At 41.7% G+C, this 27,449-nt stretch overlaps 1 protein-coding gene across 2 annotated transcripts in view; it reads right to left on the bottom strand.

Moving 5' to 3' along the window:
• Positions 1 to 27,449, bottom strand: part of CCDC12 (coiled-coil domain containing 12) — a 405,317-nt gene that overhangs the window by 260,203 nt on the left and 117,665 nt on the right. For both annotated transcript variants that reach the window (XM_044066004.1, XM_044066006.1), the window contains exon 2: positions 8,933 to 9,003. In XM_044066004.1, the coding sequence (XP_043921939.1) occupies positions 8,933 to 9,003 (71 nt within the window). The remainder of the gene's footprint in view (positions 1 to 8,932; positions 9,004 to 27,449) is intronic.

The following is a 27,449-nucleotide window of genomic DNA, read 5'->3' as shown; positions in this document are numbered from 1 at the left end:
ATGTTCTCAGTTATTGAGAGAATTATTCCTAATGGAAGAGGCGGTGATATAAGGAACCATGCAGAGACCTCTGAAACTAGGTGGATTATTAGATTAAGAGCCAATAAAGGAAAGGACCTTAATGATAGAATACCCTTGAAACCAGTTCTGGAGAATAGGAGGCTGTTCAAATGAAATTAAATTATTTTAATGAAAAATAGAGAAACACATTAAAATATATATTTTGTTTTTAATTAATGCACTTTATGTCACAATGTTTATTATGTATTTATATTCAAAATGTTTTTTAATATGACCTTGTACATATCACAGAATGACTGGTTTTACTTTAAGTGTTAATTGGTTTGATTTGATTGGTTTGAATACTGTTTAAATATAACACACAGATGAGTGCACCAAGCCAACGGAGCACGGAACCCACGAAATAAAAGAAAATAATCACAATAGCCACTTCCAAAAGTTTCCGTGGAGTTCCAGGCAGAAATACTGGTAATTACAGCGACCAAAAATGCTTGAAATAAGATGCAAGTATATATATAGCAAGTAACAGTTCTGGAAACGTTCGTACTGATAAAAACTAGTTTATTTGGACACGTTAGCGCTTTCACCTACTGGCTTCTTCAGACGTACAAAAAACACTACAAATCCATCAATTAAATAGTCATCCTGTAAATCCAATTGGATTAGCCAGATAATATATTTAAAGGTGTACTAACCCTTAACACAAAAAAATCACAATTCATCAGTAGCCAAAGGCAAATCTGATTATGTACATAAACAAAACACTTATGCCTAGAATGTTATATATAAAAAAAAAACAAAGACTATCTAACAATCTATGTGTATAAGATTAGATAATAAAATATTAAAAATATTAATATCTATTTCATTTAAAAGTAATAATGCCTACAGCATAACTGCATAGCATAATTAAAATTTCTGATATTTACATATCACATAACAGATAACTAAGTAAAAACAATGAATGTGTACACATATCTATAAAGAAATACACAGAGAAAACTATCTATATGTGCACTTGTACACCTTAGTATATAGGGGCAGAAGTACAATAGTATAATCACAATATGTTAGCTGCTAGCTTAATAAATAAATACAATGTCAACACACACACTAACCTAACTGCCTCTCTAATAGATCACTAACAATTCTTAGGTTTCTTAGGTTTCCTACACCTCTTCTTTCTAAGTATAGGTCTAATGTTCACTCTTTCATTCAGACCAGGTGATTTATCAGATTTACACCTGATAATCCATTTCATTTCACATTCTAGTGTATCATTAATCAGGTCCCCTCCTCTAGGGTTCTCATACACTTCTTGCATAACAAAGAACATAAATGTGTGTGATGAACCAGTGCTTTTAACATGTTTAGCTAGTGCGTTGGTTTCTGTCCCCATTCTGATGTGATATAGATGTTCCCTGACTCGTTCTCTCAATGATCTATTAGTTTTACCTATATAATATGAACTGCATGCTGAACATCTCGCTAAGTATATCACATTCTTACTTGTGCAGTTTGTGCCTGTGTTAAACTTGTACACATAATTGCTAATGGGGTGTGTGAATGTAGTGCTAGTATCAATAGCATGGCATTGATTACATTTACCACAAGGGACCGTGTTGTACCCACTATCCCGATTTTTCAACTCTTTCTTCAATAAAGTTTTATAACACAACATATTCCTTAAATTAGGTTTGTTCTTATAAACAACCTTAGGTTCAAATCCCACCAACTCAATGATGCGTTCATCTAATCTAAGTACATCCCAATGTCTAACTAATGAATCTCTGATATATACTGAGTCTCTAGTGTAAAAAAGGGGGGCTCTCACAACTGCTGTTGCTGGCTCATTGCTGTGGATCTCATTGTAAGGTTGTTCAGAGAAGTAGGGTTTGGCCACAGTATCTCTGAGGGGATGAACATAGTTTAACGCATATGCAAATACGCTATCACTATAACCTCTGTCATAAAACATATTTCTGAGCCGGGCTACCTCATCATTGTACCCTTCAATACTTGGATTCAATCTAGACGCTCTCATTAATTGGCTCTTCAAAATGTTATCAAAAACATACTTGGGGTGCATGCTCTGCCGGTGTAATAAGGTATTCCTGTAACATAACTTCCTATGAATGGACGTATTGATCAGTCCAGAAGGTAGTCTAGTAATATTAACATCCAAAAAGGAAATAGAATCAAACGAGTAACTAACTGTAAATTCTAAGAAATCAGTTGAATTATTGATCTCATCAACAAACAATAACAATTGGTTGATATCCCCAAGCCATATAAAAAAGAGGTCATCTACAAACCTCTTGTAGCATCTAATATGTTCCTTGAATCCATTTGTGTTAAAAAGAAAATCCACTTCCCACTGTGCCATTACAATGTTGGCGTAGCTATTGGCACAAGGAGTGCCCATAGCTACGCCATCTTTCTGTAAAAACAACTCCTCTCCAAACAAATATATTATTTGTGAGAATGGTTTCCATAAAAAGACATAGCACATCCACTATATTCTCAGTATAGGAGGAATGCATATTCAAAAATTTCTGCATATACAATATCCCTATTTCATTTGGTATCTTCGTGAAAAGACTCACTACATCTAGAGTCACTAGAATATATTCACACGAGTCACTTACTAATTTCAATTCATCATATAGCTCTAACAGAAACTGCTTGCTATCTTTAAGGATATGTGGAATTCTATTCACAAGGGGCCTAGTATAATACTCAACATATATAGACAGGGGTTCAGTCAACCAGCCTTGGCCTGCAACTATGGGTCTCATAGGCGGCCTCTAATGACTTGTGCACCTTAGGTAGACCTTGAATTATTGGTATCCTGGGATTGAAAACTTTCAAATAGTTATACAAACTCGATGATATAATTTCTGATGACAATAATTCATCCAGCATACTATATACCCCCACCATCAACTCAGTGACTCTGACCATGGTAATACGTAGATAAAATGATTCATCATACAAAAATTCAGTCATGATATTCATGTACCCCTCAACATCCATGACCACTATCGGGCCACCTTCATCTGCTGGTCTTATAACAATAGAATTATCCATCTTCAATGTGTTAAGGGCCTGTCTTTGCTGATAGTTCAAATTGTATTTACATTTCGGTCTATTAGGATTTTCAAAGTATGTATAAATATCTTCTTCTACTAACCTGGAAAAGACATCCAAGCGTGGGTGTAATTGTGGTACATATGTGCTATTTATTCTAAACCCGGTATCAACCTCTCCTGAGTCACTTGTGCCATAGTCCAATTTCAATTGGATGTTCCTTACATAGGTCTTTACATCTATTATGGAGTCTACCAAGTTGCTATTGCTGGTCGGAATAAAATTCAAACCTCTGGCAAGAACTTGTTCTTCATGGTATGTGAGGATTCTGTTGGATATATTTACAACTAACGTACTCCTGCCCGTTCCCACATTTTCTTTATGGTTGGGCCTTGTTGTTCCCAGTCCGAACCCTTCCTCTTCTGTCGACCCCTGCTCTTGGATCTCTCCCTCCCCACAAAACGTGACTGTGCTATGGGGAAAGGGGTACAACCTGCTTGAATAGCAGAGGTATTACTCATGGAACCATCAGATAACAAATTCGGAGGTACAACGTTACTATGTGTTTTTCTCCGAACCACAACGTCTGCATACACGTGTTGTCCCACATTCCTGTTGCTAAATGCATTTGTATTAGTCTCTACTATCTCACCATTATCTCTCACTGCAGTCGCCTGACTGTCAGGTGTAGCATCATTAACAACAGGTATATTACATTCAACACTCTTAGCAACATTGTTAGTAATATTGTCAAAAGTCTCAATACAACCATTGCCACTACTGTTCGTATTTATGGCATTAGAGCTAACATCCACATTTTCAGTTCTATTACTATGTCTAGCAGGTCCTATCTGATTTACAGTTCTAGGCCACGTAAAGACATTATTATTTTTAAAATCTTTAGAGTCTCTTAGTATTTTAGACTTTTTTTGTTCTATCAAACGTCTCTCAAACAGAGAGACGTTATCAAGGACTCTGTCCAATCTTGCATTTACAACGCCAGAGTCATATTTGCTTCTTATATTATCATAAAGTTCGTTAACTGACCTCCTCAAGTCATCTTCCTCTGACTGATGATGTTGAATCAATAACCGCATATAATTAAAACTCAACTCCAAGTTGAGTTGCTGCCATTTGTAAAGTAATTCAGGAAAGGCATTTCCAGAAGTGGGCATTTTCAACACACGCAGCCCACGCGGAACAATCTTTTTAGCCAAACATACCTCGAAATGTTGGCGTTGCAACTGCAGTGTCTTGAGCTTGATAAAGTCCATTTCGAGTTGGTTTAGGTCTTCCGTACAACACACGGTGTCTGTTATATCAACCCCTTCTTCCGAACAGTCCAGGTTAGGTTCATACTGCATTAAAACGTTGTCATCTCCTATAATACACTTCGCAAACCTCTCGCCTTTCCGATTGGCCAGTTCCAGCGTGGTCGGAACATACGGCAGCTCCACATTTCCATCAAGTTTGTCTGCCATTCTCCTGGGCCGGTGCGCAAATGATAGCTTAACGTATAACACACAGATGAGTGCACCAAGCCAACGGAGCACGGAACCCACGAAATAAAAGAAAATAATCACAATAGCCACTTCCAAAAGTTTCCGTGGAGTTCCAGGCAGAAATACTGGTAATTACAGCGACCAAAAATGCTTGAAATAAGATGCAAGTATATATATAGCAAGTAACAGTTCTGGAAACGTTCGTACCGATAAAAACTAGTTTATTTGGACACGTTAGCGCTTTCACCTACTGGCTTCTTCAGACGTACAAAAAACACTACAAATCCATCAATTAAATAGTCATCCTGTAAATCCAATTGGATTAGCCAGATAATATATTTAAAGGTGTACTAACCCTTAACACAAAAAATCACAATTCATCAGTAGCCAAAGGCAAATCTGATTATGTACATAAACAAAACACTTATGCCTAGAATGTTATATATAAAAAAAAAAACAAAGACTATCTAACAATCTATGTGTATAAGATTAGATAATAAAATATTAAAAATATTAATATCTATTTCATTTAAAAGTAATAATGCCTAGCATAATTAAAATTTCTGATATTTACATATCACATAACATATAACCAAGTAAAAACAATGAATGTGTACACATGCAGGAGTACGTTAGTTGTAAATATATCCAACAGAATCCTCACATACCATGAAGAACAAGTTCTTGCCAGAGGTTTGAATTTTATTCCGACCAGCAATAGCAACTTGGTAGACTCCATAATAGATGTAAAGACCTATGTAAGGAACATCCAATTGAAATTGGACTATGGCACAAGTGACTCAGGAGAGGTTGATACCGGGTTTAGAATAAATAGCACATATGTACCACAATTACACCCACTCTTGGATGTCTTTTCCAGGTTAGTAGAAGAAGATATTTATACATACTTTGAAAATCCTAATAGACCGAAATGTAAATACAATTTGAACTATCAGCAAAGACAGGCCCTTAACACATTGAGGATGGATAATTCTATTGTTATAAGACCAGCAGATAAAGGTGGCCCGATAGTGGTCATGGATGTTGAGGGGTACATGAATATCATGACTGAATTTTTGTATGATGAATCATTTTATCTACGTATTACCATGGTCAGAGTCACTGAGTTGATGGTGGGGGTATATAGTATGCTGGATGAATTATTGTCATCAGAAATTATATCATCGAGTTTGTATAACTATTTGAAAGTTTTCAATCCCAGGATACCAATAATTCAAGGTCTACCTAAGGTGCACAAGTCATTAGAGAGGCCGCCTATGAGACCCATAGTTGCAGGCCAAGGCTGGTTGACTGAACCCCTGTCTATATATGTTGAGTATTATACTAGGCCCCTTGTGAATAGAATTCCACATATCCTTAAAGATAGCAAGCAGTTTCTGTTAGAGCTATATGATGAATTGAAATTAGTAAGTGACTCGTGTGAATATATTCTAGTGACTCTAGATGTAGTGAGTCTTTTCACGAAGATACCAAATGAAATAGGGATATTGTATACGCAGAAAATTTTGAATATGCATTCCTCCTATACTGAGAATATAGTGGATGTGCTATGTCTTTTTATGGAAACCATTCTCACAAATAATGTATTTATGTTTGGAGAGGAGTTGTTTTTACAGAAAGATGGCGTAGCTATGGGCACTCCTTGTGCCAATAGCTACGCCAACATTGTAATGGCACAGTGGGAAGTGGATTTTCTTTTTAACACAAATGGATTCAAGGAACATATTAGATGCTACAAGAGGTTTGTAGATGACCTCTTTTTTATATGGCTTGGGGATATCAACCAATTGTTATTGTTTGTTGATGAGATCAATAATTCAACTGATTTCTTAGAATTTACAGTTAGTTACTCGTTTGATTCTATTTCCTTTTTGGATGTTAATATTACTAGACTACCTTCTGGACTGATCAATACGTCCATTCATAGGAAGTTATGTTACAGGAATACCTTATTACACCGGCAGAGCATGCACCCCAAGTATGTTTTTGATAACATTTTGAAGAGCCAATTAATGAGAGCGTCTAGATTGAATCCAAGTATTGAAGGGTACAATGATGAGGTAGCCCGGCTCAGAAATATGTTTTATGACAGAGGTTATAGTGATAGCGTATTTGCATATGCGTTAAACTATGTTCATCCTCTCAGAGATACTGTGGCCAAACCCTACTTCTCTGAACAACCTTACAATGAGATCCACAGCAATGAGCCAGCAACAGCAGTTGTGAGAGCCCCCCTTTTTTACACTAGAGACTCAGTATATATCAGAGATTCATTAGTTAGACATTGGGATGTACTTAGATTAGATGAACGCATCATTGAGTTGGTGGGATTTGAACCTAAGGTTGTTTATAAGAACAAACCTAATTTAAGGAATATGTTGTGTTATAAAACTTTATTGAAGAAAGAGTTGAAAAATTGGGATAGTGGGTACAACACGGTCCCTTGTGGTAAATGTAATCAATGCCATGCTATTGATACTAGCACTACATTCACACACCCCATTAGCAATTATGTGTACAAGTTTAACACAGGCACAAACTGCACAAGTAAGAATGTGATATACTTAGCGAGATGTTCAGCATGCAGTTCATATTATATAGGTAAAACTAATAGATCATTGAGAGAACGAGTCAGGGAACATCTATATCACATCAGAATGGGGACAGAAACCAACGCACTAGCTAAACATGTTAAAAGCACTGGTTCACACACATTTATGTTCTTTGTTATGCAAGAAGTGTATGAGAACCCTAGAGGAGGGGACCTGATTAATGATACACTAGAATGTGAAATGAAATGGATTATCAGGTGTAAATCTGATAAATCACCTGGTCTGAATGAAAGAGTGAACATTAGACCTATACTTAGAAAGAAGAGGTGTAGGAAACCTAAGAAACCTAAGAATTGTTAGTGATCTATTAGAGAGGCAGTTAGGTTAGTGTGTGTGTTGACACTGTATTTATTTATTAAGCTAACATATTGTGATTATACTATTGTACTTCTGCCCCTATATACTAAGGTGTACAAGTGCACATATAGATAGTTTTCTCTGTGTATTTCTTTATAGATATGTGTACACATTCATTGTTTTTACTTAGTTATCTGTTATGTGATATGTAAATATCAGAAATTTTAATTATGCTATGCAGTTACGTTGTAGGCATTATTACTTTTAAATGAAACAGATATTAATATTTTTAATATTTTATTATCTAATCTTATACACATAGATTGTTAGATAGTCTTTGTTTTTTTATATATAACATTCTAGGCATAAGTGTTTTGTTTATGTACATAATCAGATTTGCCTTTGGCTACTGATGAATTGTGATTTTTTGTGTTAAGGGTTAGTACACCTTTAAATATATTATCTGGCTAATCCAATTGGATTTACAGGATGACTATTTAATTGATGGATTTGTAGTGTTTTTGTACGTCTGAAGAAGCCAGTAGGTGAAAGCGCTAACGTGTCCAAATAAACTAGTTTTTATCAGTACGAACGTTTCCAGAACTGTTACTTGCTATATATATACTTGCATCTTATTTCAAGCATTTTTGGTCGCTGTAATTACCAGTATTTCTGCCTGGAACTCCACGGAAACTTTTGGAAGTGACTGTTTAAATATAGTTGGCCAGGATGTGTTTGTTTGAAGGTCTGAAGAAGTGATATGCGTGTCATGAAAGCGCTTACCTGAGTGAATAAATTACCTTGGATTTTACCTACGTTTCATTCATTCTTGGACTGTGTTTAAACCAGGACATTATGTGCCTTGGTTACTTCACCATTTCTTTGTGGATTTTTATGACAAACATTTATGTTGTAAATTAATACAAAAACATTAAAGGAACATTTATACTGTACAAGAAATTTCACAGACATGCAACAGTCAAGAAATTTCACAAGACATGCAACAGTCACATACGTGCGTGCACACACACAATCTTTACCAGATAAAACTACACATTAAAAGTAAAAGTGAAGTCTGCAGCTTCCTAAAGATATCCAGGCATCCATATTTTAATCTAAAAGAGAGCCTTCTGCGTACAATAACAAAAATCTGTGATGCAAGCTTTTATCACCATGCCTTCTGATTAACTGTAGAATGAAACAATGGAACAATGGAAAGAGGTGAGTGGAGTGGTTACTTATTACAAAGTAAACATGAAAAGCTATAAAGGGCAAGTGACACCTCATGCAGCTGTGCAATGCTTCTTTAGATTAATGTATTCCGTAAAAGACATGCAAAGGGAGAAAATAAAACACCATTGAGTAAAACTGAGAATTAGATTGAATTACCCATGTTTTTCCTCCGTTTTGTCTTCCACAGGACTTTTGTTTTCTGGCTCACCTTCATCTTGATCCTTAGTCTGAAAAGATAAATACATGATTAGTATCGTGCATACATGCTCCAAACACCTCTGTTTAAAATGTCTATATTTTTGGTAAACCAGTAGTCTCTTAGTAAACAGGTTAACGCATTTAAACAGCCTGAAAGCTGGTACAGAGGGTTAAGGTGGTGTGTGTGCTGCAGTTCCTGTGGTATAGGGTTTTATTCCATCAGTCTTCATTTGCCTACTGCGACTTTATGCAACTCACTAAGCCAGACTGTGCTTAGCTGCAACTGGGAATTTGGTCTAGGCTCATCAATTATCTCCTGAACTGCCAACACAGCTACAACCTATAAACACAGCATTATACCTGTGAGTAGAAATCCCGCTGCAGTAAATGAGAGGATTTAGGACATGGCATTAAGAATGCTTATTATATCCGTGGTGGTGCAGCGGTAGCATTGTTGCCTCACAGCAAGAAGTTCTCCCGTTCGATTCTCTGCTAGAGTGCAGGGAGTGCCTTCTGTGTAGAGTCTGCATGTCCTCCCTGCGGCTGGGTGGGCATTTGAAAGACATGCGTAAATGGGCATGCCTTCGTTGAAGGTTGAACATCGAGCTGACACCTCGGCGTTCGTGAAAATCTACTGCCAATCAGCAGACCGGAGTTCTGCTGTGGTGACCCCTAACCAGGAAAAGCCGAAAGACCAACAACAACATTAAGAATGCTTATTATGATCCAGAGCTTTCCGGACTACAAATCTCATTTCCCCAACCCACAATGCATTGCTTCCACCTGCATCTCCATGCATTAATCCAGCATTACAGCAAGTATCTACAACTTTCCTGTTTAATATCATAGACATCCAGCAGCAGAAAAAGAAAAAACAAAGTTCTCTGCCCAAAACCTCCTGGGTGGCTGTCCTAATAGACCTGGAGAAAACAGTTTGCAATGCTCTAAAAAAGTTTTCAGGAAGCCCAGCCATCCATTTACTTAAAAGAAAGCTGTGAAATGGGTTTCTTTTTCCATTATATAATGGGGCAGGCATGTTACTATCCGAATGCTTAGTACCTCACCATTTTATCATAATGGCAGATCTGGTCTGTCCTTATCTAAGTGTAATAAAATGTCTGTAAAAGTGTAGCAAGTCAGACTGTTTGCTTGCAGGCATTTTCCATTTTAACAGTTCTTGAATGTCTGATAAGCACAAGCTCCTCCCCATCCACACGTCTCAACTGTCTAGATCGTCTCAGAATGTCCAGATTCTTGCCACAAATTCTATGAGGAAAGACCAAAAATGAGGCTTTCTGGCAAATAATTGAATACTGAAGTCACTAAATAATGGCAGACATATGAGTTTCAGACTTCCTATACACAATAATTCAAAAACATTTTCAAGCGACTTTCTAAGTTTATAGGATCAACATTTAAAACGTCCCCCCCTTATTTCTGATTTTGTCCAGATCTCTTGCACTGAGAGGTTGAAAGGTATGCCCCTATTCTATAATGTTCTAATGCTACACTGCCTCTAAATCGAGTTAGGAGCCTGTCACTGCTAAAAATGACAAACTCACTACCAATGCATTAAAACAGAATATTACAATGTCTATGTGTAAGGTCAGGTCTCAAATAAGTATAGATCTGTCAGAATTAGTCCTACATAGATATTCTATCTGTATAGGCTTGAAAATGCAGCCATATTAAAACAAGCCTATATGATAATTTAATATTTCACATTTTAAATGCAGTTTTAATAGAAAAGAATGTTTTAGTGAAATAACCTTCTAGTGAAAACACTACTGATAAAAATGTGCAGAGTTAAGGAACAACTTGTTACAGACACCTGGGAGACATTCACAGATTAGGCACTTACAATAATCTTATTTAGATGGCACAGGGCTTGAGAACCAATTTAAAGGAGGCATGTAAACAGAGTACATTTACACAATTTTGGTATTAGGAAAAAAAGAAGTTTTGTACTCACCATAACGTTCTTTGTATGTAGTCCATCTCGCCGAACATTATTACGTGTGGGTTCACAGCCGATCCTCGGCTCCGACTAGGCCGCTTTTAGAAAGCCTGAAAACTTCTGATTGGCTCGTGGCTAGGAGGTATCCCATGGTGCATGAGCATACTCCCCAGATCTTGTTTGCTGCTAGTCTATATAAGGAGAAAAAGTAGAAAGGAGAACAAAGGTTCGGAAGAATAAACCCTAATAAGTGTCCTTTATGATATAAATCACCGCAAACTGTTTCCAGATCCTCCAGGAAGGGGGCTGGTGGGTGGGTTCGTAATAATGTTCAGCGAGATGGACTACATACATGGAACGTTATGGCGAGTACATAACTGGTTTATGTTATGTAGTCCTATCTCGCCTCCATTAGTACTTGTGGGACAGCGTCCCTAGCATCTTGTATGGGTGGCTCACTGGAAAATACTCCTGAGCACCGTGGAACCAAATGAGGCCCTACCCCTGGAAGTTAGGTCCAATTTATAATGGGTAATGAAGGTATGAGGGTTAGCCCATGTTGCTGCTGCACATATATCAATAGGAGTACTGGCTTGGAAGGCAGCAGAAGTAGAAAATGATCTGGTAGAATGCGCTTTGACTTTAAGGGATAACACTCTTCCCTCAGAAGTATACATGAAAGAGATCCAGTTCGATAGCGTGACTTAGAAACTGGCAAACCCATTCTGGTTTCTGCAAAGGAAACTAATAGCTGGTCTGATTTTCTAAATCCTTTAGTTCTGTGGATGTAGAAATGCAATTGCCTATGCACATCCAATTGGTGAAATCTATACTCTGCTTTATTGGTGTGATTGGAAGAATACTGGCAATTTGATAGTTTGATTCAAGTGAAAATGGAAGCAGACCTTGGGGATAAAGGAAGGATTCGTGCGGAGAGAGACCCTATCTTTGTGAAAAATTAAGTATGGAGGTTTACTGATAGGGCTTGCAGTTCAGAAACTCGTCTGGCTGAAGTTATCGCCACCAGAAAAAGAGTCTTCCAAGACAGAAATTTTAATTGACAGCTATGGGCTGGTTCAAAAGATGGCAAAGCAAGTTTATAAAAGACTAGGTTTAGATCCCAGGGAGGAATGGGATCTTGACTGGGAGGTCTTAACATCATAGAACCTTTGAGAAAGGTCTTGCAAAGTTTGTGGGACATAAGGTTAGAATCATTAATTCCCACATGAAAATTAGATATTGCTGCTAGCTGAACTCTTGAGTGTAGCAGCTACTGATCCCTGGTGAAAAAGGTTCTGATAAGAACTCTAAGACAATAGGAATGGGAGCTGTAAATGGATTAACCTTTGTCATCTGCCCATATAGAAAATCTCTTCCATTTACTGTTATACAATTTTCTAGTCGAGGGCTTATGAGAAGAGGTAATGATATGGGTTACAGCTGGAGACAGATAGTGAAGCCTGACTAATGATGGAACTGGAGCAGCCATGCTGTCAGTTTAAGAGTGTGGAGACAGGGATGAAGAGAACCTGACATGTCAAGAGGTCTGGTACTGGGTCCAGAGTCCATGGATAGTCTAACAGGTGAGGCCCGAGGAAAGGGAACCAAATCTGATGAGGCCAGTAAGGAGTGAGGCAGATCATCTTGCTTCCCAACAACATTGCATTCTGTATAACCTTGATAATGAGTAGAAAAGGAGGAAATGCATAAAGAAGTCCCAGGGGCCAATCGTGGACGAGTGCATCTCTCGGAGAGGGAATGAGGGAGAAAAAGGTGCTGCATTTGGTGTTGATGAGGCTGGCAAAGAGATTGCAGCAGGGTTGTCCCCATATGTGGAAGATCTGATGGGCTACTTTCTGGTTCAAAGACCATTCGTGAGGTAACAAAATTGTCCTGCTTAGCTTGTCTGCTATCACGTTGGATGTCCCCGGGATGTGTGTTGCAATGAGAAAACGGTGGGAAGAAATCAGCCAGTTCCAAACTTGCAGGGCCTCTCGACATAAGGGGTAAGATCTGGTTCCTACTTGCTTGTTTAGATATCATACCACCGGCATGTTGTCTGCCTGGACAGCTATCATCCCTAGAAGGAGAAAGTCGTGAAGTGCTTGCAACGCTAGAAGCACCGCTCTTATCTCTAGGACACTGATATGCAGATGGGCCTCATGATCTTGCCATGTGCCTAGGACAGTCCTGCCTATATAATGCCCCCCACCCTGAGAGGCATCCATGGTCACAGTGGCAACGAGTTGGTACAAAGGGAGTCCCTGTGGTAAGGTGACCTGGCTGAATCAACCAACGGAGATCCTTTTTGCAAGAATCTGTGATTAGTATCTGGTGATGCAGGGGCAACTGCTGAAAATACCACTGGGATGACAGGAGCCATTGGAGTATTCTCATATGTAGTCTTGCTAATGGTACCAATGTTATAGTCAACGCCATTGTTCCAAGAAGTTGTAACACCACCTTCGCTTTTACTCTTCGAAGGGGAAGTATCCTGTAAATCTGCTGTGAAAGATTTTGTATTCTGTCTGTTGGTAGTCTGGCTATCATACAGGCTGTGTCTATGTTTGCTCCTATAAAGGTTATAGATTGAGCGGGCAAAGTTAAGGATTTTTCCCAATTTAGAGACTCCAACTGGGAAAAGAGCTTGATTGTGGAATCTCTGGATTGAACTAGAAGATGCCTGGTGGTAGCGGTCAGGAGCCAATCATCCAGGTATGGAAAAACTTTGATTCCCTGACGCCTCAGATGGGCTGCCACTACTGCCATGCATTTGGTGAAACCAAAAGGCAGCGCTCGAAACTGGTAATGATTGGCTCCCAGCTGGAAGCGTAGAAAACTCCTTGATGCTTTGTCCATCTTGATGTGGTAGTAGGCATCTTGGAGATCTATTGAGCACATCCAATTTTCTTTCCCTAACAGAGGGAGTATGGATTGTAGAGTGACCATTCGGAACTTGGACTTCTTTACATACTCGTTTAACCTGCTGAGGTCTAAAATGGGTCTCCAGTCTCCTGTTCTTTTTGGAACTAAAAAGAATCTGGAGTAAGTTCCGAATCCTGTCTGGTCTGCCGGGACCTTTTGGATGACTCTTTTTAATAGCAGCTTTTCTATCTCTATAGCCGCTTGATCCCTGTGATTGGGTGGTACATCTGGGATCCTTTTAGGAGGGTGTGGTGGAAGGGAAAAGGGTATAGCATAACCTCTGGTGATAATGTCTTGTACCCACTTGCCTCGGGTGATATTTAGCCAGGCTTCTGGGTACAAAGACAGGCGACCCCCGACCGGCTCCAAAGACGCACAGTCAGATTCCACATCAGGAATGCTGATAGGGACGATCACGAAAGGAATCGCGACCTCACTGATTTTGTGGACCTCCCCTGCCTCTAGTGCGACGTCTACCATTTGTTCCTCCTCCCCTGCCTCTGAAAGAGGAATCACCCTGTGTATCCTGGAAAGATCTCTGTGATTTCTTGAACCACATTTTACCACTCTTCTGACTTTTAGGGTAAGGTCTAGAAGGGACGGTAAAATGGACTCCCACGGCAGAGAGAGTCTTTCCTTCCTGCTCACACCTGGTGAGGGTATCTTTCACCTTGGGTCCAAAAATAGAGGATCCGTCAATGGGAGCATTGGTGAATGTAGACTTGAAAGGTTCAGCAAAATTGCATAGACGCATCCAGGAGTGTCTCAAGGAGACTCCTGAACCTGCCGCCCTACTCGCACCATCAGCTGCGTATGAGATCAGCCTCACGGAGGAGTTAACAATGGATGTTAAGGTAGCCAACTGAGTAGATACTGTAGATGGGACTCCTTCAGTAGAGTTGTATCTCCTAACTCCTTCAGGAGATCTCTCTGAAGTCTCACGAAGTGTGATACATAATTCAGCAATCGGAGTGTAAAAGCCGCTAAAGAGAAGATACGCTTCCCGTATCTATCCATCATTCGGGATTCCTTATTGGGCGGATGGATAGAAGTCGTCTCTGCTAGCTCCTTCTTAGTGGCCGCTGCCACCACCATGGCATCTACAGGTAAGCTCTTGGATAAAAATACATTGTCCTTAGGGGGCAGAAAGAAACTTGTTTGGCCTCCTGGGGACCAGTTCCATGGCATCAGGAGTCTGCCATGCTTTCTGACTCACAAGATCCAGTAACTCGTCAAATGGGGGAAGACTCCCATGAAGCTGAGGGTTGAGACCCGAAAGCTTTCAGGTACACTGACTCCTCACCAGACGGGGTAACAGTGGGCCAGCCGCCTCTCTGCCTGAGGATCTCCAAGATGTCTGCAAAGGAGACATCTTCGGAGGATGACTTAGGGGACCCCTCAGACTCATCGAGGTCAGTGCCGGATGTGAGAGACTCATTGGGAGAGTCTACGTGCTTCCTCTTACATGATCTATTCCGAAGGGGCTCCTCAGCGGGGTTCTCTGGGGAGGCCTCGGAAGATTGGGGGCCACCCAAGTGGAGTCCTGAGGCTGTGGGTCTTTGCCATCCGGAGGAAGAGAAGAAGCAGAGACTGTAGTTTGCGCTTGTGGGAGTATAGCATCAGTACTTCTACGTGGGGCGGATGAGCTATCCAGCATGCTCCACATCTTCACGAAGACCAATTCCTCCGGCTCCGAAAGACACCTTGGTTCCGAAGAAGGATCGGCTCCGAGAATGATGTAGGGTCCGAGATCACTCGGGCCGATGCACCAAGAGGGAGACTCTGCACCAAAGAAGTTCGGTTCCAAGTGTCCCCATCGGGGCTGACAGAGGAGCTTTGGACCCTAGACACTTCAGAAGGTGCCGAGAGTGTCCGAGTGGAACTCTGCACCGAGACAACCACACAAGGTGCTGGAACCGAAGACTCCACTGTATTCGGTACCGGCAATATTGGCTCCAAAGGCCCAATCTGGGTTGGAGGAGGAATGAAAGAAGGATAGGTAGAAGGAGTCGGCTCCGAGACTGAGTAGGTCGGAGCCGATAAAAATTTTGGCAAGGCCAACGACTTGAGGAGTCTGAGCACCACTCTCTTGATGTCTTCTTCTGATAAACTCCTGGAGGATCTGGAGGACAGCATGGATGACCTTGTTCTCTGTAATATCGGTGATTTAAGGGTAGGGGAGACCGGTGGAATATCTGTTGACTGGCTCTGAAGAGGGCTGCTAGTGATCGGCACCAAAACACTTGCTACCGATACTGCAGGGTCTATGTCCAAAATCTCAATCAGCCCCGAAGACTGTGGAGCCGAAGAGAAACATACCAACTCCGCTTTCTGTAACTTCTGTGGTGGTTCAGAGGCAGAAGTTGGAGCCGGAGAAGGCCGTTTTGAAGTTTTGCCCTTATCCTTCCTAGAAGACTGCGACTTAGGAGAGGAAGAAGAACTGGCTAGGTCTTCTTCGAAGGAAAGTTTCAACAGACCTTTTAAAATAAGTTTATTCTTCCATTCTTGGAGCACTCTAGGGCTAAAAGAATGGCAGAAAAGGCAGGTTTCTTGCAGATGTATGGCCCCTAAGCAATATACACAAACGCTATGTCCATCTGTGATGGACATTTTTTGTGAACACTTAATGCACTTCTTAAAGCCTGATGGTTTGTGTTCCTTAGACATATTGACAGCAAAGCAAGGCCAACACACTCGCATAACAAGAGAGGAACTAGATCCTCTAACTTAAACAGATCTAGCCCTATCACACTCTAAGAAAAAAAAGGGGGAGAGCTAGGTCCTCTAACTTAAACAGATCTAGTGTGAAGAACAAAATAGGGATGAAACTAGAACCTCTAATTTAAATGGTCTAGCAAAAAAACAAAAACACACACACTCACGGGATACCACACACGAACAAGCAATAGGCCCAGAAAATACAATATATGATAAAGTCAAACCGGTTGAAGTCACAAATCGGAAGTCACAAAAAATGACAGTCAGTAATAAGCTATGATAGAAAACTCTCTATAAGCAATAAATTCCTGAAAAGGAAGTAATAGTAATAAAAAAGGTAGCACTTAGCCACGGCCAACCAAGAAAGCTTCTGACTGAAGATGTGGTAAACGAGATCTGGGGAGTGTGCTCATGCACCATGGGATACCTCCTAGCCATGAGCCAATCAGAAGTTTTCAGGCTTTCTAAAAGCGGCCAAATTAGAGCCAAGGATCGGCTCCAAACCCACACGTAATAATGGAGGCAAGATAGGACTACATAACATCATGCTTTTCCCGACAGGAGTCAGTACAGCTTATTTAAATTCTGTAGTTATAAACGGCAGTACAGTTTAATTCATTTCAGTCTACAAAGTTACAGAGGCTTCAGTTTGATTCAGTTCATCAGCACTGTCAATAGACATGGTTTCAGTTAAATGCCTTTACTAATGTTGCTACCTGAAATGGGAACATTCTTGTATTTTGTTGCTTACTACACCAACGATATTTACTATATAGTAAAAGTACAGTTTTGTACCTACCATAAATGTAGATGTTCGAAGATCTACATTGCTGCAGTCCTTACACTTGGGTAGTCAGCTGTCCTCGGTCGGCCCGAATATCAAAGTATTAGGCTGACGTCGGTCAAGGCGCTTAAGACTGACATCAGAACGTCAGGGTACAAATGCGCATGACCGACGTCATATCCTCAGTCTTTTCTTGCCCCAGATGTCAGAAGACCCTAAAAAGAAAGGCCAAAACCAAAAGACAGCAAAAAACAACCAACCACCCTTGCACTAATCATATGTACAATATATACAATATCCACAATATTTACAACCCAAACCACACCACCTCCTCTAACTACAGAGGGGAAGGAGGGAGGGTAAATTGGACTGCAGCAATGTAGATCTTCGATCATCTACATTTATGGTAGGTACAAAACTGTACTATGTTCTTCATCTCACATTGCTGCAGTCCTTACACTTGGGTAGAATCCCAAAGCAGAGGTAAGGGAGGATGGCAAAACTATAAAGCATTAGGTGCTGCCAAAATGCCCTGTAAGATTGCAGTGGCAAAACCAGCCCTAGATTTAGAGTAAAGAGGAAGGTGGTAATGCTTAGAGAAAGTATGCACTGAACTCCAAGTAGCTGCCTCCAAAATATCTTTAGTTGCCACCCCCCTTAAAAAAGCTGTAGAAGTGGCAGTAGCCCTAGTGGAATGAGCCCTAATCCCAGCTGGAATCTCCTTACCATGATGGGAATAACAGAAATCAATACAAAACCCAATCCACTTAGAAATAGTTTGTTTTGACACAGGCTTGCCCTGAGAACCCAAAGCAAATGAAACAAATAACTGCTGAGACTGCCTGAACCCTTTAGTTCTGCTCAAATAATATCGCAACTGCCTGTGTATATCCAAAGTGTGCAAAATCTTCTCCCCTTTATTTTGCGGGTTTGCATAAAAAGTAGGCAAATGAATAGTTTGGTTTAAAGCCACACTAAAAACCACTTTAGGCATAAAGGAAGGATTAGTACGTAAAGATACCCTATCTTTATGGAAAATTAAGAAAGGCTCAACCGCCATAAGGGCCTGTAATTCAGAAACCCTTCTTGCAGAGGTAATGGCCAACAAAAAAGCAGTCTTCCATGATAAATATTTCAACTCAGCAGAAGCTGCAGGCTCAAAAGGTTGTAGAGTGAGTTACTCCAACACAAAATTGAGATCCCAAGCAGGAGTAGGAGCTCTACGTGGGGGTCTTATATTCTTTGCCCCTCTAAGGAATTGCTTAAACAAAGGATGAGAAAACAATGGTGGATCACAGTCATAGTGAGCAGAAATTGCTGCAGCATGAACCTTAATAGAAGAGAAGGACAAACCTTTGTCCAGTAACTCAGCCAGATATTGAAGAGCCACACTTAAATTAGGCTTAGAAACATCAAATTCCTTTGCTGCACTCCAAAACAAAAATCTCTTCCATTTGTCTGCGTACACTTTCCTTGTACTAGGCCTTCTGGCCTCCAAAATAACATTCAAAACTTGCTGTGGTAGCTGAGACCCTCCAGGGTTTAAAACATAATATGCCAGGCTGTTAGGTGAAGAGAGTGAAGTTTGACATTGAGCAAATGACTGTTCTCCTGAGACAGCAGGTGTGGAATCGAAGACAAAGGCCATGGAGGCTCCCGTACCAGACTTCTCAGTAATGGGTACCAGTGCTGTCAAGGCCAATCTGGAGCTATTAAAATCATCTTTGGCTTGTCCTGTCTGGCCTTTAGAAGTACCTTTGGGAGGAGAGGCAGAGGTGGAAAGGCATACACATGAAGATTGCTCCAATTGAAAGAAAGAGCATCCACTTTCCAAGCTGTGGGATGAAACCTTTTTGTGCAAAACTTTGGCAGCTGGTAGTTTAGTGGAGAAGCGAACAGATCTATGTCTGGAGTTCCCCATGACACTGTCAATTTCTGAAACACATGAGGATCCAATTTCCACTGTGGGGATCCATAATTGCCTGCTCAACACATCTGCTAAGGAGTTCTGTGCTCCCGGCAGAAACCTTGCCTGAAGATTTAGCTGTAAACTGAGAGCAGTCTCCCACAAAATCATTGCTTGTCTGCATAGAGGATAAGAATGTGTTCCCCCTTGCTTGTTGATGTACCACATGACAGTTGTGTTGTCTGTTAGAACCAACACCTGCCCTGGAAGAAGTAAATCCTTGAAAGCTATTAATGCAAATTGGACTGCTAACATCTCCTTCAAGTTGATATGTAGATGTTGTAGTCTGGCAGGCCACGTGTCTTGTATCCACTTTCCATTTAGATGAGCTCCCCAAGCTTTGTCTGAGGCATCTGTCGTTAGAATCTGACTCGCCTCTGGCCGGGTCACAGAGTCCCTTGTTTAGGTGACATTCCTGAGCCCACCACAAAAATTCCTTTTGAATGCAAGGTATTATCTGAATGACAGTGTCCATATCTTGGCAGTGCTGTGTCCATACATTTTTGAGATACCATTGTAGCTTCCTCATATGCAGTTTGGCATTGGGAAGCACCAGAATACAAGATGCCATGAACCCCAAGGCTTGAAGGACTGTCCTTGCAGTCAGCCTGGACTGATGAGACAATTGATGGAAGTAAAGGGAAAGATTCTTTTGTTTGTCCGGGGTCAAAAGGCCATCTGGGATGCTGTATTCAGTCTCACACCCAGAAAGCACATATCCTGAGAGGGTACTAGACTGGACTTTATTTCGTTCACAGAATACCCCAGGCATCTTAGCACTGCTATCACATATTGCAGATGATGAAGAAGTTCGTCCTTTCCTTGGGCCAGAATCAGGCAATCGTCCAAATAAGGATAGATCTGTATTCCTTTTAGCCTGAAGAAAGCTATCACTGGAGCCAGAACCTTTGTGAACACTCTGGGCGCAGTAGATAAGCCAAAGGGCAATGCAGAGAACTGATAATGAGAAGTCCCAGCTCGAAAACGCACATACTTCCTGCAACTTAGCCTGATAGGAACATGAAGGTAAGCCTCCTTGAGATCCAGAGTCACCATCCAGTGATCTTTGCCCAGCAGAGGTAAAAGCTGTTGTAACGTCAACATTTTGAACTTGGGAATGTCCAGATAAGTGTTGAGGATAGATGAATCCAAAATTGGTCTCCACGTGTTCCCCTTCTTTGGTACTAGGAACAGGCGAGAATAAAATCCTAGGCCTACTTCTGGCAGAGGGACCGCTGTATGGCCCCTATTTGCAGCAGCAGAGAAATTTGTTTGTGAGCCTCTATTCTTTGCTGAGGAGGAACGTCTGGCATGCCTTTGAAAGGAGGCAAGGTATGGAAATAAAACCTGTAACCTTGGTGTATAATATCCAATACCCATCTGTCCTGGGTAATTAAACTCCAATTTTCTTTGAAGAGTGCCAACCTTCCTCCCAAAGGTGCTGCCAGACAAGAAGGCTCTGGCAGCTGAAAAGGTAGGTCATTGGGCCTGTTTACGAAAGGACTGGCCCCTGCCCTCACCAAGACTGTGCAGGTGAACTCCTGTTCTAGGTCTGAAAGAGCCCTGAGCCCTACCCCTACCACGCCTAGACCTTCCCCTAGACTGTGAATCATAAGAAGGGTACGTCCACCCCTTAGCAGGCCAATTCCTACTAAACTGGAGGCTGAACTTGCAAAAATCTTTAACAGTCTGCATAGACTTAGCCTCGTCTTCCATTTTCTTTAAAACTGCCTCCACAGGTGAACCAAACAATACATCAGACTGTAAAGGAGCATCTAAAATCCTTGTCTTAACATGGTCAGATAAGTTCTGATCCCTCAGCCAGGCGTGCCTGAAGAACTGACCCAGTGGCAGCCACCCTAGACGAGGCCTGTACAGCATCAAATCCACATTGTAAAGAATGCTTACCCACCTGTTCAGAAACATGTACCAAATCTTGTAATTCTTTACACTCAATGCCTTCCGCCAGAGCATCTACCTTAGACTTCAATTGAGAAAGAAGATAGTTTTGACATTTCAACATGTGAAACTGGCAATTCAAAGCCCTCATAGCTAAGGTGGAAGAAGTATAGACTTTCTTTCCCCATCTATCTAAAGCTCTGGCCTCTATCTGGAGGAACCGGATTTTTTACCACAGAGGCCTTGACACCCTTAGGTCCCTGACTAACTGTTTCTGGGTCCGCCCTAGGACTCTTATACAGATATTTATGAGCTTCAGGCACCCTGTAATACCTGTCCGGTTTAACAGGAGCAGGAGGCAAAGAATCAGGATTAAGTGAAGCCTCTACAAACACATCTTCCACAACATCCAGAACAGGAGGAATAGCCAAAGGCCTATGCTGGGGTAAAAGCAAAAATTCCCTAAGCCTTTTCCTGGAATCAGAGAAGTCCTGACCTTCCCACTTAAAATGTTCCCTCATAGAATGAAGAGTCTCTGAAAAGAAAAATCCTCTGGAGGAGAAGCAGAAGGAGTAGAATCATCCACATCAGAATCAGAATAAGGAGAATACTCCTGCAAGTCTTCAGCCAAGACTCTGAAACATCCAAACCTGCTCAAAACTCCCCAACTCTGGTTCCACCCTAGGCCTCTTATCAGGAGGGGCAAAGAACCTCTAATCAAAGTAATTAAATCTTCTGCCATTTTGAGCATGTGCTTCTTGGGCACAGATCCTGAAGAACTAGGAGTGACACCAACAGAAGCTAAACCTGGCCTGCCTCTGGGAGAAGCCTTGGAAACAGAAGGAGAGGGCCTAACCACCCTAGGAAGGGAGGGGAGTACAGTAACCTGAGAAGCCCCTTCTGCCTGACCTGCCTCCTGAGAGGCCACATCCTGCAATATCAAAGTCTCCCCTGGGACTCCAGAGAAGCCCGTGGAACCACCGGTTCCACTGACGCCCAAAGAACCGGCGTCCGCACGGACGACTCTTCTTGCCTGGGTTTAGCTGCTTTGTCTTTGCGCTTCTTGAAGAAGCGCCGGAGCATCCGACGGCATATTGTAATTGCACCGCCTCAAGACCAACCTGGCACAATCTAACCTTCGCTAATAGTGCGCTTATTAAACCTAGCACAAAAGCGACACCCAACAACGCCGTGCTCAGGCCCCAAACAAGGAATACACAAAGTATGATAATCTCTATGCGTATCTGCTTCCCACAAGAAATACAGTTATTCACTTTTTCTGACATCCGTAAACCACTGAGGCAAGAAAAACTAAAATATTCTCAACGGGTACTTAGCCAACTTTGACTCTGTCTGAAACTCCGAATTCGAAAAATTTCAGAACGCCGAACGGCACTTGCAACGCTGCTTCTGCATCGGACCATGCGGCAAAAAAGACTGAGGATATGACGTCGGTCATGCGCATTTGTACCCTGACGTCCTGATGTCAGTCTTAAGCGCCTTGACCGACGTCAGCCTAATACTTTGATATTCGGGCCGACCGAGGACAGCGGACTACCCAAGTGTAAGGACTGCAGCAATGTGAGATGAAGAACATCTAAAATATTCCCCAACGGGGTACTTAGCCAACTTTGACTCGGTCTGAAACTCTGAATTCGAAAAATTTCAGAACGCCGAACGGCACTTGCAACGCTGCTTCTGCATCGGACCATGCGGCAAAAAAGACTGAGGATATGACGTCGGTCATGCGCATTTGTACCCTGATGTTCTGATGTCAGTCTTAAGCGCCTTGACCGACGTCAGCCTAATACTTTGATATTCGGGCCGACCGAGGACAGCGGACTACCCAAGTGTAAGGACTGCAGCAATGTGAGATGAAGAACATCTGCATTCATCAGACAATTACAGGATCGTGACAGTCTGAAAGGTACAAGAAGGGATATGGCACTTAATCATAACAGCTCCAGAAATTACAGTTTACTTCATTTAACAAATTGCACCTGAACTGACACCAGGGTGGGAGGTACTCCATTCTAATTAAAGCAATTCCCCGACACCTGTAGCAACTCTGGAATTCTACCATCTGTCAGTGAGCAGTAAAGAATCTGCACTCTAAAGGCAGTTTTAACGAGCAGTGCCATTAGTTACAGAAAACCGCTTCAAAGTACTAGAAAACTTCATAAGAATTGCTTCAGTCTCTTTAAGGAAGAAAATACCCCAGCAAGGTACCAGTGCGACATTGGAAAGGCAAGGGGATCCTTGTAAGAGGAAGTTAAAAGTCGCAAGACAACTGGCCACCAATTCAACACTCCTAACATGCCTCACACATAAGCATTCACTTAATACAAGACAAGTATAAAGACTTTTACAGCAAAAGCATCACTAAATGTGCGATTTACATATCAATTCACAGACAAAATGGTCAAGAAGCAGAGCAAGTTGGAGTAAAGTTATGGAAAGGCTTCCTTATGATCCACAGCACACATTAGCATTTACAGAAAACACTATTCCCAGCTTCTGATATCAATCAATACAGTTTCTGATTTAAATGACATTCAACTTTTAACAGATTCTATTTTACAGTCTTCAAAAAAATCAGTGTAAATGCTACAGCCCATGTAGTTCAGAATTCAGTTATTTTGCAGTACTGCAATTAAAGATCAGCCAGATGCCAAACCAACCAGTGTACAGGACATGCAGATTTCAGAACAGAAAACAGCTGAAGCATTCTTAGTGTTTCAAGTTAATGTTAATCGGTATAATCACCTTTCGCGGCACAGACAACGTTGCCCTTGAGCCATGTCATTTAGGACGTCTGGACTTTAAATCCAACCCGCTTGCCACACACTTTGCATTTTGAGGCGACCAGCAGATTAACTCTCTCATCCATGACTTTGTTAATTGTGTTATGGTATTGCAAGGTAAGTACATTGTCATGCTTTCTAGTCAGCAAAATGAGTGCCGTTCCTGTACTTTATAACCTGTAATCAGAAGCTGGGTGTGTTATATAAAATTAAGGTTATTTACTGCAACATGAATAGTTTGTTTGAAATATTGTTTTTCTGTGGCAAGCCATGTTATGACAGCACAAATATTTGTGTGCGCATTTCTATTTCTCCATCCCAAAGACTGGCTGCATACAGAAACTTTTTACTTTGTTGCTAGAGAAGGATAGAAAAGTTTTCAGTCATACAGCTTTCTGGTGTTGAGAAAGTGACTTATTCAGAACTGCAGATATGGAGGGAAAAAAAAAAAAAACGTGGTTATGTTGCTTTCCTCCCAGCAGTTTTTGTACGTCGGGCAGTTCCTTATGTTCACCCTCTAGGACTGATGATGGGAAGGCAAGAAAGTTTTGGTTGAATTGAGTGTGCTATTTTGGCTTCTTCAATCCATCATGGTGGAGATGGTGTATACATGAAATAAGGGTATTCTGCTTGTGGGTGCATTTCTTGTTTTGGTTCCTGTTTTATGTGTGAGGCCATGTTTGCAGCTGATGCAGGCTGCAGATGTCAAAGTTTGAAGCACTGCAACTGTCAGCAATCAAATTAGTCAAGGTGTTATAGGACCATAGGAAGTTACTAGGCTAGTGGCCCCGAGGCCCTTATAAGTCTAGCCAAGAGTTTAGCTCATGTTTAGACAAGTCAGCATCCAAACCCCCTGTCCAGCAGGGACACAGGTAGAATCCCAGGGGTGTATTTTCTGTTTCCCCATCCAGTTATCCAGGTTGTGCTTAAAAACGGGATAATGAGGTACTTTACTTAACGTGGAGCGGGAGTCTACTCCACAGATGGGGAAGTCTCTGGGATACAAATCTGTCCTGCCAACAAGTCCTATTGATATCACAGAACCAGGATGAGGTTGTGCGTGCAGGTTACTCGAGTGGAGCTTGACTTGCAGATATGCAGCAATCCCATCAAGAAGGGGTCTGAGATTGCTTTGTATGCTACACAGCTGTCACCTCTTGAGTCATCTGTATGAAACTGAGTAGAGGGACAGGGCTTTTAGCCCATCTGTATAGGGCAGATGTTTGAGGCCCTGGATTATCCTGGTGAGGAACCTCTGTGGTCTCTCCAGCTGCTGCATGTGCTTTGCAAGGTACATGCCAAAGGGGGCATTATACTCAATAACTGGTGTTATAAGGGAAAAATATGGGGACGTTATGACCTCTCCTTTTCCCTGGATGAGATACCCTTACTTATGAGGTGGGCCATGTAAAAAGCTTTCCATACAACGGAAGCAACATGGTGGTCAAAAGTTAGGTTGCTATCAACCTAGGTGCCCAAATCCCTCACGACTGATTGCATGCTTAGGATGCTGTTATTAATCTGATATGTGGGGACGTCACTATCCCCACAAGGGATGATGATGCATTTTTTGGCATTCAGCTTGAGGCTATGTTTCTGGCACCAGTCATTTGTTTGAGTGAGCCCATCTTTGAGGACATCCACATCACTTGGGGAACTGATGACCGTGCACAGCTTGCAGTCATCTGGAAACTTGGTCAGCTACAGCCCACTGGTTTTGGCCTGCACCTCAGAGAAATATATCCTGAATAACAGAATCCCCAAGACCGATCCCTGTGGTACGCCACTTGTTATGGGTCTACTGCTTGAGGTGGCTTCCCCTATTTTGATTAGGTGGGTTCTATCAGTGAGCCAGTTTGCTACCCAGCTGGTAACATACGGATTGAGGCCTAGTTGAGAGAGTTTATCTATTATGCCCGAGTGGGGCAGATCAAGGTAGGTGGTGTGCACTTGTCTTCCCTTTATCCATGGCTTTGGCAACTGTTTCAAGGAAGTCGACCAGATTTAACAGACATGACCTCCCCTTGTTTGGAGGTTGCCAATGTCCCTGTTAATGAGGTCCAAGATAATCAGTTCCATGGCCTTGCAGATTAGTCTAGCTAGGCTGATGGGTCTATAATTTCCTGGCTCGGTGGACACTCCACCTTTGTGTAAAGGGATAACAGTGGCTGTCCACTCAGCTGGAACAGAGCCAGTACTCAGGCTTTGGTTGAATAGGGTGCCTAATGGTGCTGAGAGTTCATGTAGGATGCAGCCTGGGATGTTATCGGGTCCCATGGATGCTGTATTTTTTTGCCTTTGAGAGAGCAGTACTGACCTGTTCCCTAGAAATAAAGGGAGGAGGGCAGGTACTGGGGATATCCTGATTTACTGATGGGGGAGAGAGGGGGTGAAGTTTTTGCTGAATCTGTCAGCCAGTAGGTTGGCTATATCTACAGTATATGTGTATGCGGTGTCTTTGACCACCAGTTCTGAGCAGATCTGGGTGCTTCCTTTGAGACTGCGGACATATGTGAAGAAGGCCTTGTGAATGTATCTAGTAGATGTGGCCAATCTGGACTCCAAGTTGGCTTTAGAGGACTTCACTAGTGCGCTTATTTGTTTGTTCAGGCTATGGAGAGATTGCTTCCAATTGGGCGCCTGATCCTTCTTGGTCCTGGACAGCATTATTTTTTCCTTTTGTTATATAGTTTAATTTATCGCACATCTCCACCAGGCAGGTTTACTCCTAGGTTCATAGGTAGGTACTAGGCTATCTGCCTGAGGGCATTTTTAAGCCTAGCCAGTGTGTGTCAGCTTTCGCTGCCCCACTAATTAACTGAGCCTCTGTCAAGCAGAGCCAATGAATGAAGTGATCCCAGGGCTGTAATTTCTGTTACTCATCCACTCGTCAAGGCTTCTCTTGAAGAGCGTTAGTGAGGGGCTCTGCCTAATGTAGTTAGGAATTTTGTTCCGAAGCATGGGGAGTCCCTGTGACAGGTATCTATCCCTCCAGCATGTTCTATTTATTGTTGTGGCGAGGTTTAGCTAAATAGAGTGCGTGGCTCGCAGGGACTTGGATTTCTTTAGGTGGAGCATGTCCATCAATTCTGAGTTGGACATGGCTTTGTAAGTCAGGCAGAGATCACCACTGAGTAAGCGATATGCCACTGAGTACAGCTGGAGTTTTTTCAGTCGGGCTGCATAGGACATATGTTTGAGGCCAGTAATCCTCTCGGTGAGGTGCTTTTGCGGTCTTTCCAGCTGTTGGAAGTGTCTTGCGAGGTACATCCCAAATGGGGCATTGTACTCTATGATGGGTCTGATGAGTGACGAGTAGAGGGGCACTATAACCACTTTATTTCTAGATGCAAACCCCTTAGTAATTAGATGGGCCACAAAGAAGGACTTCCTAACTACTTTGGCAATATGATTGTCAAAGG

This window comes from Protopterus annectens, chromosome 3.part0, assembly GCF_019279795.1.
Source record: "Protopterus annectens isolate FY-2018-M chromosome 3.part0, PAN1.0, whole genome shotgun sequence".
NCBI classification, from domain to species: domain Eukaryota; kingdom Metazoa; phylum Chordata; order Ceratodontiformes; family Protopteridae; genus Protopterus; species Protopterus annectens.
Note: the sequence above shows the minus strand (reverse complement) of the source record. Positions and strands in the feature narration are given on the sequence as shown.